Raw genomic sequence first — 13,437 nt, 5'->3', positions numbered from 1 at the left:
ACAGGGCTGGCAAAGCACAATTTTGTCCATTGGTATTTGAGCAACCTCTAATCAACAGCTGCACCTCCAGTTCCTTTCCAGGGCACACAACAATTCCATGTTTAAAAAACCTAGCTGCAATACTGCCTTACATGGAACAAAGGGAAGCTTTTATTTGCCCTTCAAATATTTTGCCAACACTAAATTACAAGTTACAAAACATCTAAATTGGTTTTCCACAAGGGGTACTTGTATATCTGCCTACATAAATATACTGCTTTAAATCTGTAAGTAAAGGTTTTGAAGGCAGTACTTTAACAATCCCTTCCAACCTCCCAGGCAAGCTACTTCTTGCCCTTTGTTTAATTTCTCTTAATTTTATTTTTTCTACTTTGCACATGAAGAAGAGAGGAAGCCAAGCGAAAACCTAAATAGGTTAACTATCAAGTTAAAATATTTATAATAATGAATCTGATAATAAAGAATTTCCTCTCTTGCCTTTGCCACAGACTACAGAAGTTTCCTTTGTAGCTTTTAAAAGGTGAAGTGTCACCATGCCCTGACCACTGTGCAAACTGGGGTGCTGGAGTACATGCTCAAAGTAACACCACTAACCATCCAACCATTGTGTTCTTTTAAAGCAGCAGCAAACCAGGGCATTATCTCAGAATTGATGGATTCTTTCAAAACTAACCTCAACATCCTTGCATTGTAGTCCAAACTATCAGCAGACTGTGTGAAAGTAGATAAAATCTCAGAAGTAAAAATGAAAGATAAATAAAAAGCAGTAATAGCAAAATAAAATATGTCTTAGATTTTCCTATTCTATGTCACCAGCCCGTATTTTGAAGGCCAGCTTTGCTTCACATTGACAGTATCTCCTTAATCTTGCATGTGAAAAGTAACAGCTTAAAATATTTTATTTCCTTCGGTTTCATTTTGGGAGAAGAGGCAGGAACAGAAGAATATAATTATGGAGAACACTCAATATTAAAATGGCTTATCTTGCCACCCTGCTTATACTCTCAAGCTCCCTTCCCATGGGCAGCCATCATCTCCAGTTAGCATGAGTCAGTCTGACTCTAAGAAGCATCTTCCAGGCTATAAAGAACAAATAAACAACCAAAGCAGATCTGTTAAAGAGCAGGGCAAGGAAATGTTCACATGCAGAGGAACCAGGAGAACACTGCCTACACTTTTGGTTTCTTGGGATACATGCAAAATTCAAAACAGCTTAGACCATGAGACTGCAAAGCAGCAGAGCCACAAGACACATCTGTCACACCCCCAGATGCCAGGACCAAGGCTATTCCTTTGATCACTGTTAGTCTGATCCTGACTTAGCCTTCAGCTGTCAGGTAGCCAACAGTGGTGAGTCAGATGCTACACTAAGTGGGAAGGCTGAGAACAGCAGGGGATCAGGCTAACTCATGATTAATTTAATTTTAAAACCACTCATCTCCGTACCTAACCAGAAGCAGCCTCAGACAAGTTATTACCTGACTGGGACACGCCTGCCATGCCTTTCCTATTTCCAGTATTAACCCTGCCCATACAGTTATGGTGACAGGAGAAAGTGGGCCAGCCCACCTGCCTGTGACTCAGTGGGTCCTGGAAAGCACATTTCTGAGCAACCTGCCCGTCTCCCTGGGAGTCAGAAAAGCAAATGACACACTAGATACAACATGTAGTTCTTCTAATGAGCTGGTATAATACCCATCTTTCATCAAGAAACTTTTAATGCCACCTTTACAAGTTTCACTCAGGGAGATGCCCCAGGCATGAACCACACCACAAGGTACTCCCTTCCTCAGACTGAGCAAAGGGAATCCCTTAGTCAGGGCAGCTAAGCACTGAAGCACAGGACAACGGGAAAAACAAGAAACAACAAGCAGGGCTGAACTGCAGCCTGTTACAGAAGAAAGTACTCACACAACCATGCAAATGCATGGCACTTAGGGCTGGGAACCAGCACTGTCACCCTGGAGATGGATGTTTGTCAGATCTGCAACCATGTCACCTCTTTTTAATCAGTTAATACTGATTAACTCACTGAAAGACGTAGTCCTCTCATTAAGGGGAGGATAATTTGCCACAAAAAGCAGTCAGTCACTGGTGAAAGGATATGGTATGGACCTCAACCAACGCCATCAAGGAACTTTGCACTGCTGAAGGCAGGCCTGAACAGCAGTCATGGCCTACAACCGCTGCTGTTTTCTTTGAAAACAAGAAGGGATGCTTTCCCCTATGTGATGAATTCACAGGCCAATCTCCTCCAATATGTTCACTCACATCATTGAATCAAAATAGCAATCTTCTACCAAAAAACATTTAGCCCTGGGAGGCTTTTGAGAACTGGAGGAATTAATTGCTTGTGCTGCTGCTCATTGTACTTCAGGTTCAATAACCCATATGTGAGCATCCTGCTCCCCTCCTGCAACAACTCCCAAAACAGAGCCCCAGGCTATACCAGAGATATGCAGGGATTCAATAAACTCTATGATTTAGTAATGAGACTGGGCCAAGCTGTAACTTCTACAGCAGGCACTTAAACTAGCAAAGGGAGGCTGCTACTCAGTGACACAGTGGTATCACCATGGTGGAAATTACATGGTGGAAACATCTCCCAGGCTCTGAGCAGAAGTATTTTGATCCATTTAGCTCAAAGGTTAACTATTTAAATCCATCCTTCTGTTAGCCAGTAAGAATGGTGATGTAGCACTTGACGCAAAAAAATGTTCCTAGTCACTTGGGGGAGGGGGAAAAAGCATTAATAAGACCTGCTTTTAAATAGATTAATTAAACAAAACTGAAACTCAAAAAGAAGAGGAAATAGAATAGGTGACATAAAGCTGGAAAAAATCTTTGTCAAGCCACATAATTAACATCTAATAAGTTTTCTAAAACGCTGTAAATCAAGACAGATTACAGGCTATGGCAGTATATCTTTCAATCACTGACATTTAACTCCATAGACTTTGCCAAACCACTTACACATTTTTATCCTCCAAACCGCTGTTAGGATGATAATCAATTCTCTTTAAAAAAAAAGAAGTAGCTAGCTTACCTTTGCAGAGTCATGTTCAAATTGCCTGTACATGCCTTGATCTTGTTTTGTGCTTCTAGATGAGTCATGCCATCCGTGCTTATCCCATCAATGGTGAGAACCACATCACCGATCCCCACATGCGCTTGGGCTGCCTTGCCACCGTCATTAAGCTGAAATGTCACAAGAATGGTAAATGAGAAATTTGGGTGGTTTGTGATTATATTAAACACAAAATCACAGTATTTTATTCACGGTGCTGTTTCATGCAAAGAGAAAAAACAAGGTATCTTTTCTCATTTGTGAGTTCTGTGAAAATTGCTGCAATACCTATAGGTATTCATTCTTATTTGGCTTCAGTGACAGGAAAGAACTGCACATATAGCCTGCTTTTCAAAATCAAACTCCACTTCTACTTTACTGGCTGGGACCTATTCACAAGGAGACACAAGCAGGGACAAGCATTCACAGTTTCCTGCACTCCAAGTTCCAGCCATCTTTCTCTTCATACATGAAATTTTGAGTAGAGAGAAAAGCTGTAAACCAGCTTTTTCCAATCTAAATTTTCGACTTAAAAATCTCTTCAACATTCATTTATTCATCAAAATCTGGTCATGAGTAGGGAAGACTCTGTTAATAGTGAAGCTGACTTTTCCCCAGCTACAACTACCAGCAAGTCAAAAGTTCATCACAGACAGACTGCTTGCAGGACATTGTTTTGCCTTTCTCTCAGTAGGTTTACAGGCCCCAGTAACCTGCAGTATATTCAGATTATGATAAGAAAAGTTTCTTGACAAGTCTAACTCTTCGATCAAGGTCACTGCCAAATTTCAGTTCAGCTGCTTTGGTCCACTTGAATGAAACAATATTGCAACAGAAACCTCTGTCAAGTTCACACTATTGGCCCCAATTGAACAATAAATCAATCTTCTCATCTGATGCAACTGAATTTCAACTATCTTCATTCCAAAGAACAGAAACAGAAATTAAAGTAACATGAAATAAGATCTATGCACTGATTCATGTCCCTGGTCCTCAATCTTCTAATCATTTTATAGCAGGCTAAAAAAACATCCTGTATGGTGTAAATTCCCTCTATGTTTCCAACAGCAGAGAAGTTGGAAAAAGCAGTCTGCTTACAGCAGAGATATTGTAGCTGCTGGTGCTGTGTATGCATAACCTCCCAACTCTGTCCTCTGCCTGCAAGCATGAGTCTGTTCCTTGAAGAAATCACTGCTTTTAGGGCAGTGCTGCAAAAAGCGCAATTACTTGATCTTCATTTCCAAAAGTAGAATTCACCTTGAGCCAAAATGGTACTTTAGCACATGACTTGAGAGCTGGTGGTGCTCAGCCTGGAGAAAAGGAGGCTCAGGGGAGATCTCATCCCTCTCTACAACTGCCTGACAAGAGGGTGTAGTGATGTGAGGGTCAATCTCTTCTCCCAGGTAACAAGTGACAGGAGGAGAGCAAACTCAAGTCATACTATAGAAGGTTTAATTTGGATACTAGGGAAAATTTCTTCATGGAAAGCATTGTCAAGGACTGGAAGAGGCTTTCCCAGGAAAATATTAGAATCACCACCCCTAGAAGTGTTCAAAATATGCATGGATAAGGCACCTGAGGACATGGTTTAGTGGTTAACATGGTGGTGCTGCTACCTTGGTGGACAGTTGGTGACCCTTAGAGGCCTTTTCCAACCTTGCCACTTCTATGATTCTATGACTTTTCAAAGGTGACCCAAAGGAATGTTTTCATCTCCTCTGTTTTTTAACTGTCCCTGTTTTAGCTCATGCAGTAGGGACCAAGAAGTTTTGGTTCCTTGTTACTTTACCAAGTGCAGCCACCAGTGTACACATCATTCACTTCAACAGGAGAAGTGAGGTTACATCTTGAAAACTGTCTGTGGGTAAAGAGATAATAATGCATGAAATATGAGGAACTCAGTCTCTGTGTTTGTGTAGGGTAAACCTGTGGAAGGTGTCCCATCAGCACACCTGATATGGTTAAGGCTTTCCTAAAATCCAAGGAACTAGCAATACATGACAGCTGTGATATGTATTGGATGGCACCTGAAGACAAATACTTTAACTGAGAAAAAATATTGTGTAATGTTGCAAGACATATGCAAATGCTAAACTCCAAAAATATTACCATTTGACAACATATAGACTAAACCCAAGAAATTTCTCATTCAGTGAATCACTGAATTTCAACATCAATTCCATACTTGCTGATGGCAGTGCAATCTTGAGCAGAAAAAAAAAACAACAGAGAAAATTTTCAACAAAATGAGAAAAATTCTCCCATTTGATGTTAGCCTGGTGAAAGAAGAGGCCTGCAATCAAGTAAGACTTGTCATATCTTCAGAAAATAGCAGCCAGGCCCTCAGCATTACGAATCAATATAGCTATTTTAGCCAGAGTTGAAACCAGAGGGTCCTAACAAGGAAAATATAGCAGAGCAAGGAAGTAAAGTAAGAGGCAAAGGAAAAAGGAGACATCCTGATTTCAGAAAAACTATTTAACTTGCCAAAGTCATAAGAATTTCAAATTGTATTGTGAATCCTTTGACAAAAGGCTTCAACAAAAAAGCCAAAAGTCCTCCAAAATTGGGCGTTCATACCCAAACTGTGAGTTAAGAGGCCTGATTACTATAAAACACCAATCAGGGAAGCTCACAAGCATATAGAAAGCTATGACCAATATAGCTATTTATAGGAAAGCTCCTCAAACCTTTGGGTGAGGGGTGGGACCTGCCATAAACAGATCCTGCCATAAACCGATATGTTATAGCACGCTGACATTTGCCAGCAAGGTCTGGAAAAGGGAAAGGAACGTAGGGGTGCTAAAAGCTAAAGGTCAAATGGATCGCTGTGATTTGTGAATAAAATTTAGCTTTCTCAGAACGCGTGCAAATGCACATAATGCTGACATGTTGCAATTTGTGATGAAAAATAAAAAAGCAACCTACACACTGCTCAGGACTAAGACTTCAAAAGCCAGCTTCAGGATAACTATTTTCATGGAAGAGTGGGTGGCCTTACCATCCCCAAGCATGTAAATGAAAACAAATTTCTAATTAAAAAAAAAAAAAGCCAAAAATTTCTGTTTAATTCTAGTGACCAACGCACAACAACCCACAACCAACCACCCGACTTTCAAGAGGTCATTCTTAAACTGTTGCCTAAGGGGATGAAACTCTCTGCAAGTGCATGTGGGAGACTGCTATAAAATCATTTCAGTAAAATCCCAGGATGAAATTTCTTAAAAATAGGTCCTGAGAAGTGTGATGTCCATGGGTCCTGCTGCACAGAGAGAGAACTGGTTATGCCTCAGAGGTGGAGCTGTCAGAGATGTATTGAAGGAAATTACTGGACAACAGTGTGAAGAACTGCCCACACAGAGGGATGCTGGACTAGTAATCTCCTTATCAAGACAGAGTGGATAAGACTTCTAAGTAACACCTACTGATTCTGAATAAGAGATCTGAGTCACTAAGCAGGAGAGGTGAGGTTGATACTCCTAGGAAATCTCAGCCAGAGCGTGAGTATTCCCTGAAAGTACTGGTCAGCTGTTTCAGCACAAGCTGATTTCTACTGAGCATGAATCCGGTGATAAATAAGAAACCCAGCCCAGTTCACTAAACCGGCCTCTGGGCTGACTGACAGAGGTTTCAACCAATAACATCTCTCCTAAAGTACAGGCATTTCACTGGTTCAGAGTCCAAGGGGCTTAAAGATTAGACCAGTGGCTGTCTAGACCCAGGAGGTTTCAATTGCCTATAAAAGTAAGCACCAAACAATAAAGCACCACACTGTTTTGCTGATGACCAAAGTCTGCCAAGTGGGCTGTCTCACATGCAGGACCATCACATATCAGTCAGCAACCCTGGCTTCTGAAGCACCTATTTTGAAGTGGGACTCAAGCTACAAGGGCAGTTTTAACCCCAGTGCAAGAGGAATATTATCACAACTATATAAAAATAAGCATCTACACTGAGCACAGCAAGAGGAATTCTATCAGTCAGCAACCCTGGCTTCTGAAGCACCACCCACTGAAGTGGGACTGAAGCTACAAGGGCAGTTTAACCCCAGTGCAAGAGTAATATTATCACAAATATATAAAGAAAGAAAACATCTACAATGAACACAGCAGGAGGAATTAGAACATTTGAAATAATTAAGGATCTTTTTCAGACTGCAGACTCTGGGAGCCTCCCTTTTGACACTTCTTAGAGGCTGAACCATGCAATACCACCACAAACACTAAATTGGAATACATAATGAAGATGACATATACCAAACTGTGTACATATTCGACCCAAAACTGCATAGATAGTCTGATTAGCTGACTCCATTCTGAACTCCACCCAGAATCTGGTCCATGTTTTACCTTTTGGCCCATATTTCCTGTCACAAACTCACAAACTCAATTTCTTTTCTTCCACTCAGATTTAAAAAGTATTCAGCAAATATAGAAGACATGTAAATAACATTTGAAGATCATATATTATCACCTACAGATTTATCTCATTGCTTCTTTTTTACAACTTTGGGGGGGGGGGGGGGTGGTTTTTTTTGTTTTTGTTTTTGTTTTTTTTGGTCCTGTACAAGTGATTTTTTTCTTGGAGTGCAAATTTAACCTTAGGAACATTATCCTGCATCAGTGACCCATAAAGTACAGAGTTAGTTATCTGGAAAAAATGGTGATCTGGAACATACCTTTATTAAATGTGCCTGTATCACCATATGGAAACAATGCAATAGGAGAAGAGTATAGCAGTAAAATATGGAGAGGAGCATAGAAACGAAATTACAAAACTGGCCATCCAATAATCCAACTAACCTCTAAGCACCATAAATATTCTTCAAATCCTTGATCTGTTTTAATTCTGTATTTATAGTATGAGGCAGGTTTTAAAGTCAATCATGAATTGGAGCTACAAAAAAGCAGACGTTTTTTCCTTGATGTTACACCACAGACTTGAAAGCTACAAAATTGCCAAACCAGGAATGTTTCCTCCTACTTAATTCCACGTCTCTCTACTCTGGAAAACTCATTTGGAGACTGAAGGGGAGGCGAGCAGGAGAGACATTTCATGACCAGGCACCTGCCGAGGCCACTCACTCCCGCAGCGCCCGGCAGGAAACCTCTGCCCCTCCGCAGCCATCAGCTACATGGATGAAAGCCAAAAACCAGCCTGTGCCACGCAGGGATGCACCACAGGATGCTTTTTAACAAACACAAGGGAAAGCACCCATCTAATGGTAGATTCTTTTGTTTGGCAAAAAAAAAATCTGAAAAAAAAAAAGAAAATATTGTTGTTCTTTTGGTTCTCAACAGCAGAATTCCAAAACCAGAAATATTGTCCAAAATCACATTCCAAATGGAGACAGAACAAAAGTAAAACAGTTCTTGATCCAGGATGGACTTCAAAATCAAGGATATAACAAGTAATCTCAGCACAGTACTACAACTCAGGTTTTGAAATGCAAACAGCCCAGAATACCCAGGAATACAACTGTTTTATTGAGCTAAATTTTAGCCGGCACGCTATTTGGTTTTGCAATAACCAACAGATTTTTTACCTTTACTCTTAAGCTTCAATTAGATATTTTGAACAAGTCTTTCCAGGCCAATTGAATGTATGCACACATATATGCATCTATCTCTAAAACAATGTAATTTGCACCCTAATTAATTTCTATTTAACACATAACACCTATTTCTTCCTCACATGACTAAGAGGAAAACTTGACAAGCAATTCTTCTTTGAGCTGTCATTATTTTGCTTTTACACAGTAATAAAAGAATTACTTAAATTGCAGTCACTCATAAGACAAAGAAAGGTCCACTGACTAAAGATGGAGGCTGCCTCCTGTGTTTTACAGACTGCTTGCCTTGAATCTATGCTAGCTACAACCATGTTGTATGATGGTACATCACAATGATTTTCCAAATAAGCTGTTTTGTACTCAGACAGTAAATAATGTTCTCCCATTGCCCAAACATCCTTCAATGTCATCTGCAACTTCCTCTGAGAATGTAACTCATTGATCCTGATTTAAAACTCCCTGGGCTAGCTGATATCCCTCCAGCTTGATTTTTACCTCTCGAGCATTTGATCCATAGTTGGCTGTAGCAATTCAGTTTAAAGTCATGAATAATCAAAGCAGAAAGCAACCAATGATCTTTGTGTCATTACCACTCCAGCTCCTCTTTTAGTCTACATTTTTCCCTATAATAAAGTATTTTAAATAAGTAAAAAGCCAAAACACAACATACTCATTTAGAGAAAGAACATTACAGAATAACTTTGCAGAATCACATCATAAGCAAAGGAGCAAATTCTTTTATCAAGCAACATCCTGCCTTTTCAAACAACACGACTTTATCTCCTTGCTACAATACACTTCATGCTAATATTTACAGTCATTATCTGCCACTACTTTGTTTATCCCTAGCTTTGTTTCACCTGACCAAAGTATCGCCTTGCAATGATAACCAGTATTTTTAACAGCAACCTCATAAACACACGTAGAGCTAAAAGTAAGCTAGAAATGCCCCTTGGATGAATTAATGAAGGAGAGGGACAGACACTCACTCCAAAATACAAGGGGGACACATATTAATGCTCTGCAGCAGCACCAACTCCATCACAAAATTGCACATCTGACCTGACTCCTGCTCCCCCAGGACCTCACAATCCACAGAGCCTGAGCATGGAACACTCAGGGCCAACACTGACCACCACAAGCACAAATAGGGTAACGCAGTGCTCCAGCATGATATACCTAAATGGGATGGCTCACCAAAGCCCTTCCTCACCTGCCTCCCTGATGGGAAGGAAGCAAAAACCTACACTCCACACTCCTGGCATGTCTGGGACACTTGAGGTCCAGCTTAAAACTTCTGCATGAGGGGGAAAAGAAAAAAAAAGCATGAGAGCACCTGCTCTTTGTGACAAATAAGCTTCCTCTGCACTCAATGGAAACTGAGAGCTGTATCGTGTTCCTCAAGCCTTTACTACAGCAATATTATTCACATAGCCAACAGATTAGCCAGCCAGCTTTGATAGTCGCTTCCAAATCAAGAACACACATGCCAGTTTTAAAGTCCAGATCAAATTTATACAGCTGAGTTATAAGAACTCTAATGCAGGGTTTGCTGTGGAAAGCGGTGACACAAGCAGCTATAAAAAGGGGTTATGAGGCAGTCCTCTAAATAAGCTAAAGTTTTTCCCCAAACAAAGCAAGGATCAAAGTTAGCTTAGGTCAGAAAACCTGTCTGATTACCAAAGTACTTTGCTATGTATCACCGCCATGAAACCCTGCCCTCACCTCACTCCATGTGGCTGTACTCCCACTTGCTACATTTTCATTTCCCTCCTTTTTCTCCCTGTAACTTTAAAGGTGTTTTCAGACTGATTTATAAAGCTGCAACCCAAGGCATGCACAGCACAACCATTAAATAACCATTAAAGATAATGTATAAGGAGAGAAGCGTAAGACAAAGCATCAACCATTGCTCTTGGTCTGGCTGTGGACTCCAACAGCAGGCTGCATCCCAGTCCTGGTGAGAGGGCTGCCCTTGCCTCCTGGCCTGTCCTCCCACATTCCTCAGGCCTGCTTCATCCCCTTCCCCCCACACACAGCTCCACTGCTGTGATGCAGCTGTGACTTGGTTGAAGCAGACCCAAACCAGCCCTTTCACTCATTACAGCCCAGGGGAAAATGGGGAGAGCCCACAGGCATCCATTCATTTTGCCAGCAAAGAACCACAAAACCATCTCTCTCATTTCATTCTCAGTTCTGACAGCAGTAACCCTGACAACAACATATATTTTAACATGATTGAGCTGTGTATACCTATAGTTCCACATTCAGAAATTATGTCAAAGAAAAACTAACACAGTTTGAGATTTCCCTCTAAGCAAACATGGCTGAGCCTGCCTGTGGGTTCATATTCTAGGAAAAAGATAAATGGTTTCAACCCTCTCTTTTTTCCTTAAAATTTTTCTCTTACTGTATTACAACCTTTAATATTTATCTACTGTCTTTCACAAAAACAAATAAACCCAAAAACCACCAAATAAAACCAAAATAATTTGGTTTTGCCACTTTAAATGATGTGTTGCATGCACAAACCACTCATTCTATTTATCCATGCATGCACTAAATGTGGAGCTATGCATCTACAGTGGAGCATGAGAGGACACTGACTACTTAAAACAGGAGAGGCACCACATAGCTTAGATCACTCTTACACACGATTGGGTTGATGCAGAAAAGACTCCAAAAATATACATTAGGTTTAGGAAGCAGAGTAACTGCACCATGTACTCTTTTGTTTTTCAATCACTTAACACCATGTGTTAAGTGGTGAAAATGTGCTCTTGAATATGTGCTCCTTTATTTTTCAATCACTTAACACCAAAGAAATTAACTTGAATGCCAGTAGCAGCTCTCAGCTTCCCTCTCTTGTCCCAGAAGAGGTTGCCAATAAGCAGGAACAGTTTCCACATGCCAGTGCCAGCAGGATTATTAACTGGTGCCACCTCTGACTTGTCATGGCTTGACTGATCATGGATTCCTTGCAGCTCTGCTCTCCTGTGAGCGAGAACTTTTGCTACCTCTCCTCCCTCCCTTAGAACAATCCAACTGCTGCAGGACGTAAGGAAGCAGAAAAAACTTCAGAAAAGGTTCCTTGGATATTGAACAGGATATTTAATTTTTGACAGAATGCCACTATCTCATGATTACTGCAAGTCCAGTAGCAATTATTAGAAAGTACAATCCCTGCTTTTGACCTTGCTGGTGTGAAAAGGAAGTAGCTAATTACATACAGTAATCAATTCTGGGACAATTCTTGTCTTTGACACGCAGCTTAAACATTTTATCCAGGTACTAACACACAAGTTAAAATGTGTATTAATTGTGTGCTGGGAAACACCAACTGGAATTCAAAGGATTATTAAAATGAGTGAAAAGTCACACTCACATCAAAGAGGGATGAAGAAACTATTCTGTTCAAGTGTAGCTATGTTGGTATGTAACAAGACTAAGCATCTGGTCTTGCTTTTCCAAGCCACTAGCATTCAGGAGATCAGACATGAAAAGATTGCCACCAAGATAGGATGGGCAATAACTTCTTGACTAACAAGACATAATTAATGTTCTGATTTGGAAAAGAAATAATGTCACAATGACAAAAAACAAGTTGTCAAAAGGACTAAGGAAAAATAATTCCGACATTGTGACTAGAATCTTATTTGCAGGAGGCACATGGGTAATTCCAAAAAAACTTTTTTAAAAATACTTTTGAAACACTTGAGTGATGGAAAACCATTTACAGTCATGTGCCAGAATGTCTGAAGATATTTAAGACCCTACCATCCTTGAGAGAATGCTTAGCTTTCACTAAGCATTCTCTCAAGGAGCTCAGTTGTGTTCTCATGCTGCCAGCATGCCTTAAGAGCCCTATTTATTTTAACTGGCTCTCTTCTCTCTGATGATTATTCTTCTGTTCAGAGAGTTTACAGAACTGATCCAGGTTCCTCCCTGGGAAACTATATGCCAGTGGGTAAAAAATACTGCCTACTTAATTTTTCAGAGACAGAACGAGAAAATGGAAAGAAAATATAGCTAGAAATACAACACAAACTTTGTGTGGCTGCTTTAGCTTTTGGGACTTGCGTGTCTCTCCTCCAGTAGTGGTTAGTTTTGGGGAGTTTGGGGTTTTTTTTGGACAGCCAACACAAATTAAATCCACAACTAAAGCCCATGATTTCTTAGGACTGCTTAACAGCCACTTGATTTGTACCAGAACAGAAGCTTCAAGCCTCTCTCATTTGGAGCAAACAGCTTGAAAGCTTACTAAGTTTTATTGCTGGGCCTCCCAAACAAACACAAAGCAAAGCAGAGTTAGTCTTCTCTAAAGGAGCTTAAGTGTGAAGCAACAAAAGGGACTGAGCTCAGCTACTTCCAAAGAAATTAATTCCCATCCTGTAGAGGCCCTACGTATAACAATGTCTGCAGAGCATAAAATGGTCTATGTCCTCCCTTCCCAGACAGTGTTATGTTTATTCTTTTACAGATGATAAAATTAGTTGAACTAACCGAACATCCATCTCCTTATTAATCCTAGTAGCCAAATATGTGTCATCTTGTTTTCATAAGGCTTCCAAGGTCTATGATTTAGCTCCTCTTAATGGGATATACCTTTTCTGCATTAAATGTGATGCAACCACCCCATGCTTGCCAGAACATCCAATTTAGAAATACAAATAGCACAATATATTATACTGTGTAATTTAAAGACACATTTATTTTTTCTTTTCAGTACCTCTCCCAGGACAAAGAGCCTTGTACATGGCAGTAACGAGAAGGAAACACAACTAATGATGCAATTCTA

General features: G+C 40.3%; 1 protein-coding gene across 8 annotated transcripts in view; it reads right to left on the bottom strand.

Annotated features, from left to right (window-relative positions):
- Positions 1 to 13,437, bottom strand: part of PDLIM5 (PDZ and LIM domain 5) — a 126,839-nt gene that overhangs the window by 81,239 nt on the left and 32,163 nt on the right. For all 8 annotated transcript variants that reach the window (XM_071431655.1, XM_071431650.1, XM_071431651.1 and 5 more), the window contains exon 3: positions 3,047 to 3,198. In XM_071431655.1, coding sequence (XP_071287756.1) covers positions 3,047 to 3,198 — 152 coding nt within the window. The remainder of the gene's footprint in view (positions 1 to 3,046; positions 3,199 to 13,437) is intronic.

Source organism: Agelaius tricolor, unplaced genomic scaffold, assembly GCF_023055355.1.
Source record: "Agelaius tricolor isolate 1412-34295 unplaced genomic scaffold, bAgeTri1.0.p SCAF_8, whole genome shotgun sequence".
Taxonomy (NCBI): Eukaryota; Metazoa; Chordata; class Aves; order Passeriformes; family Icteridae; genus Agelaius; species Agelaius tricolor.
This window is presented reverse-complemented; position numbering and strand designations above follow the sequence as displayed.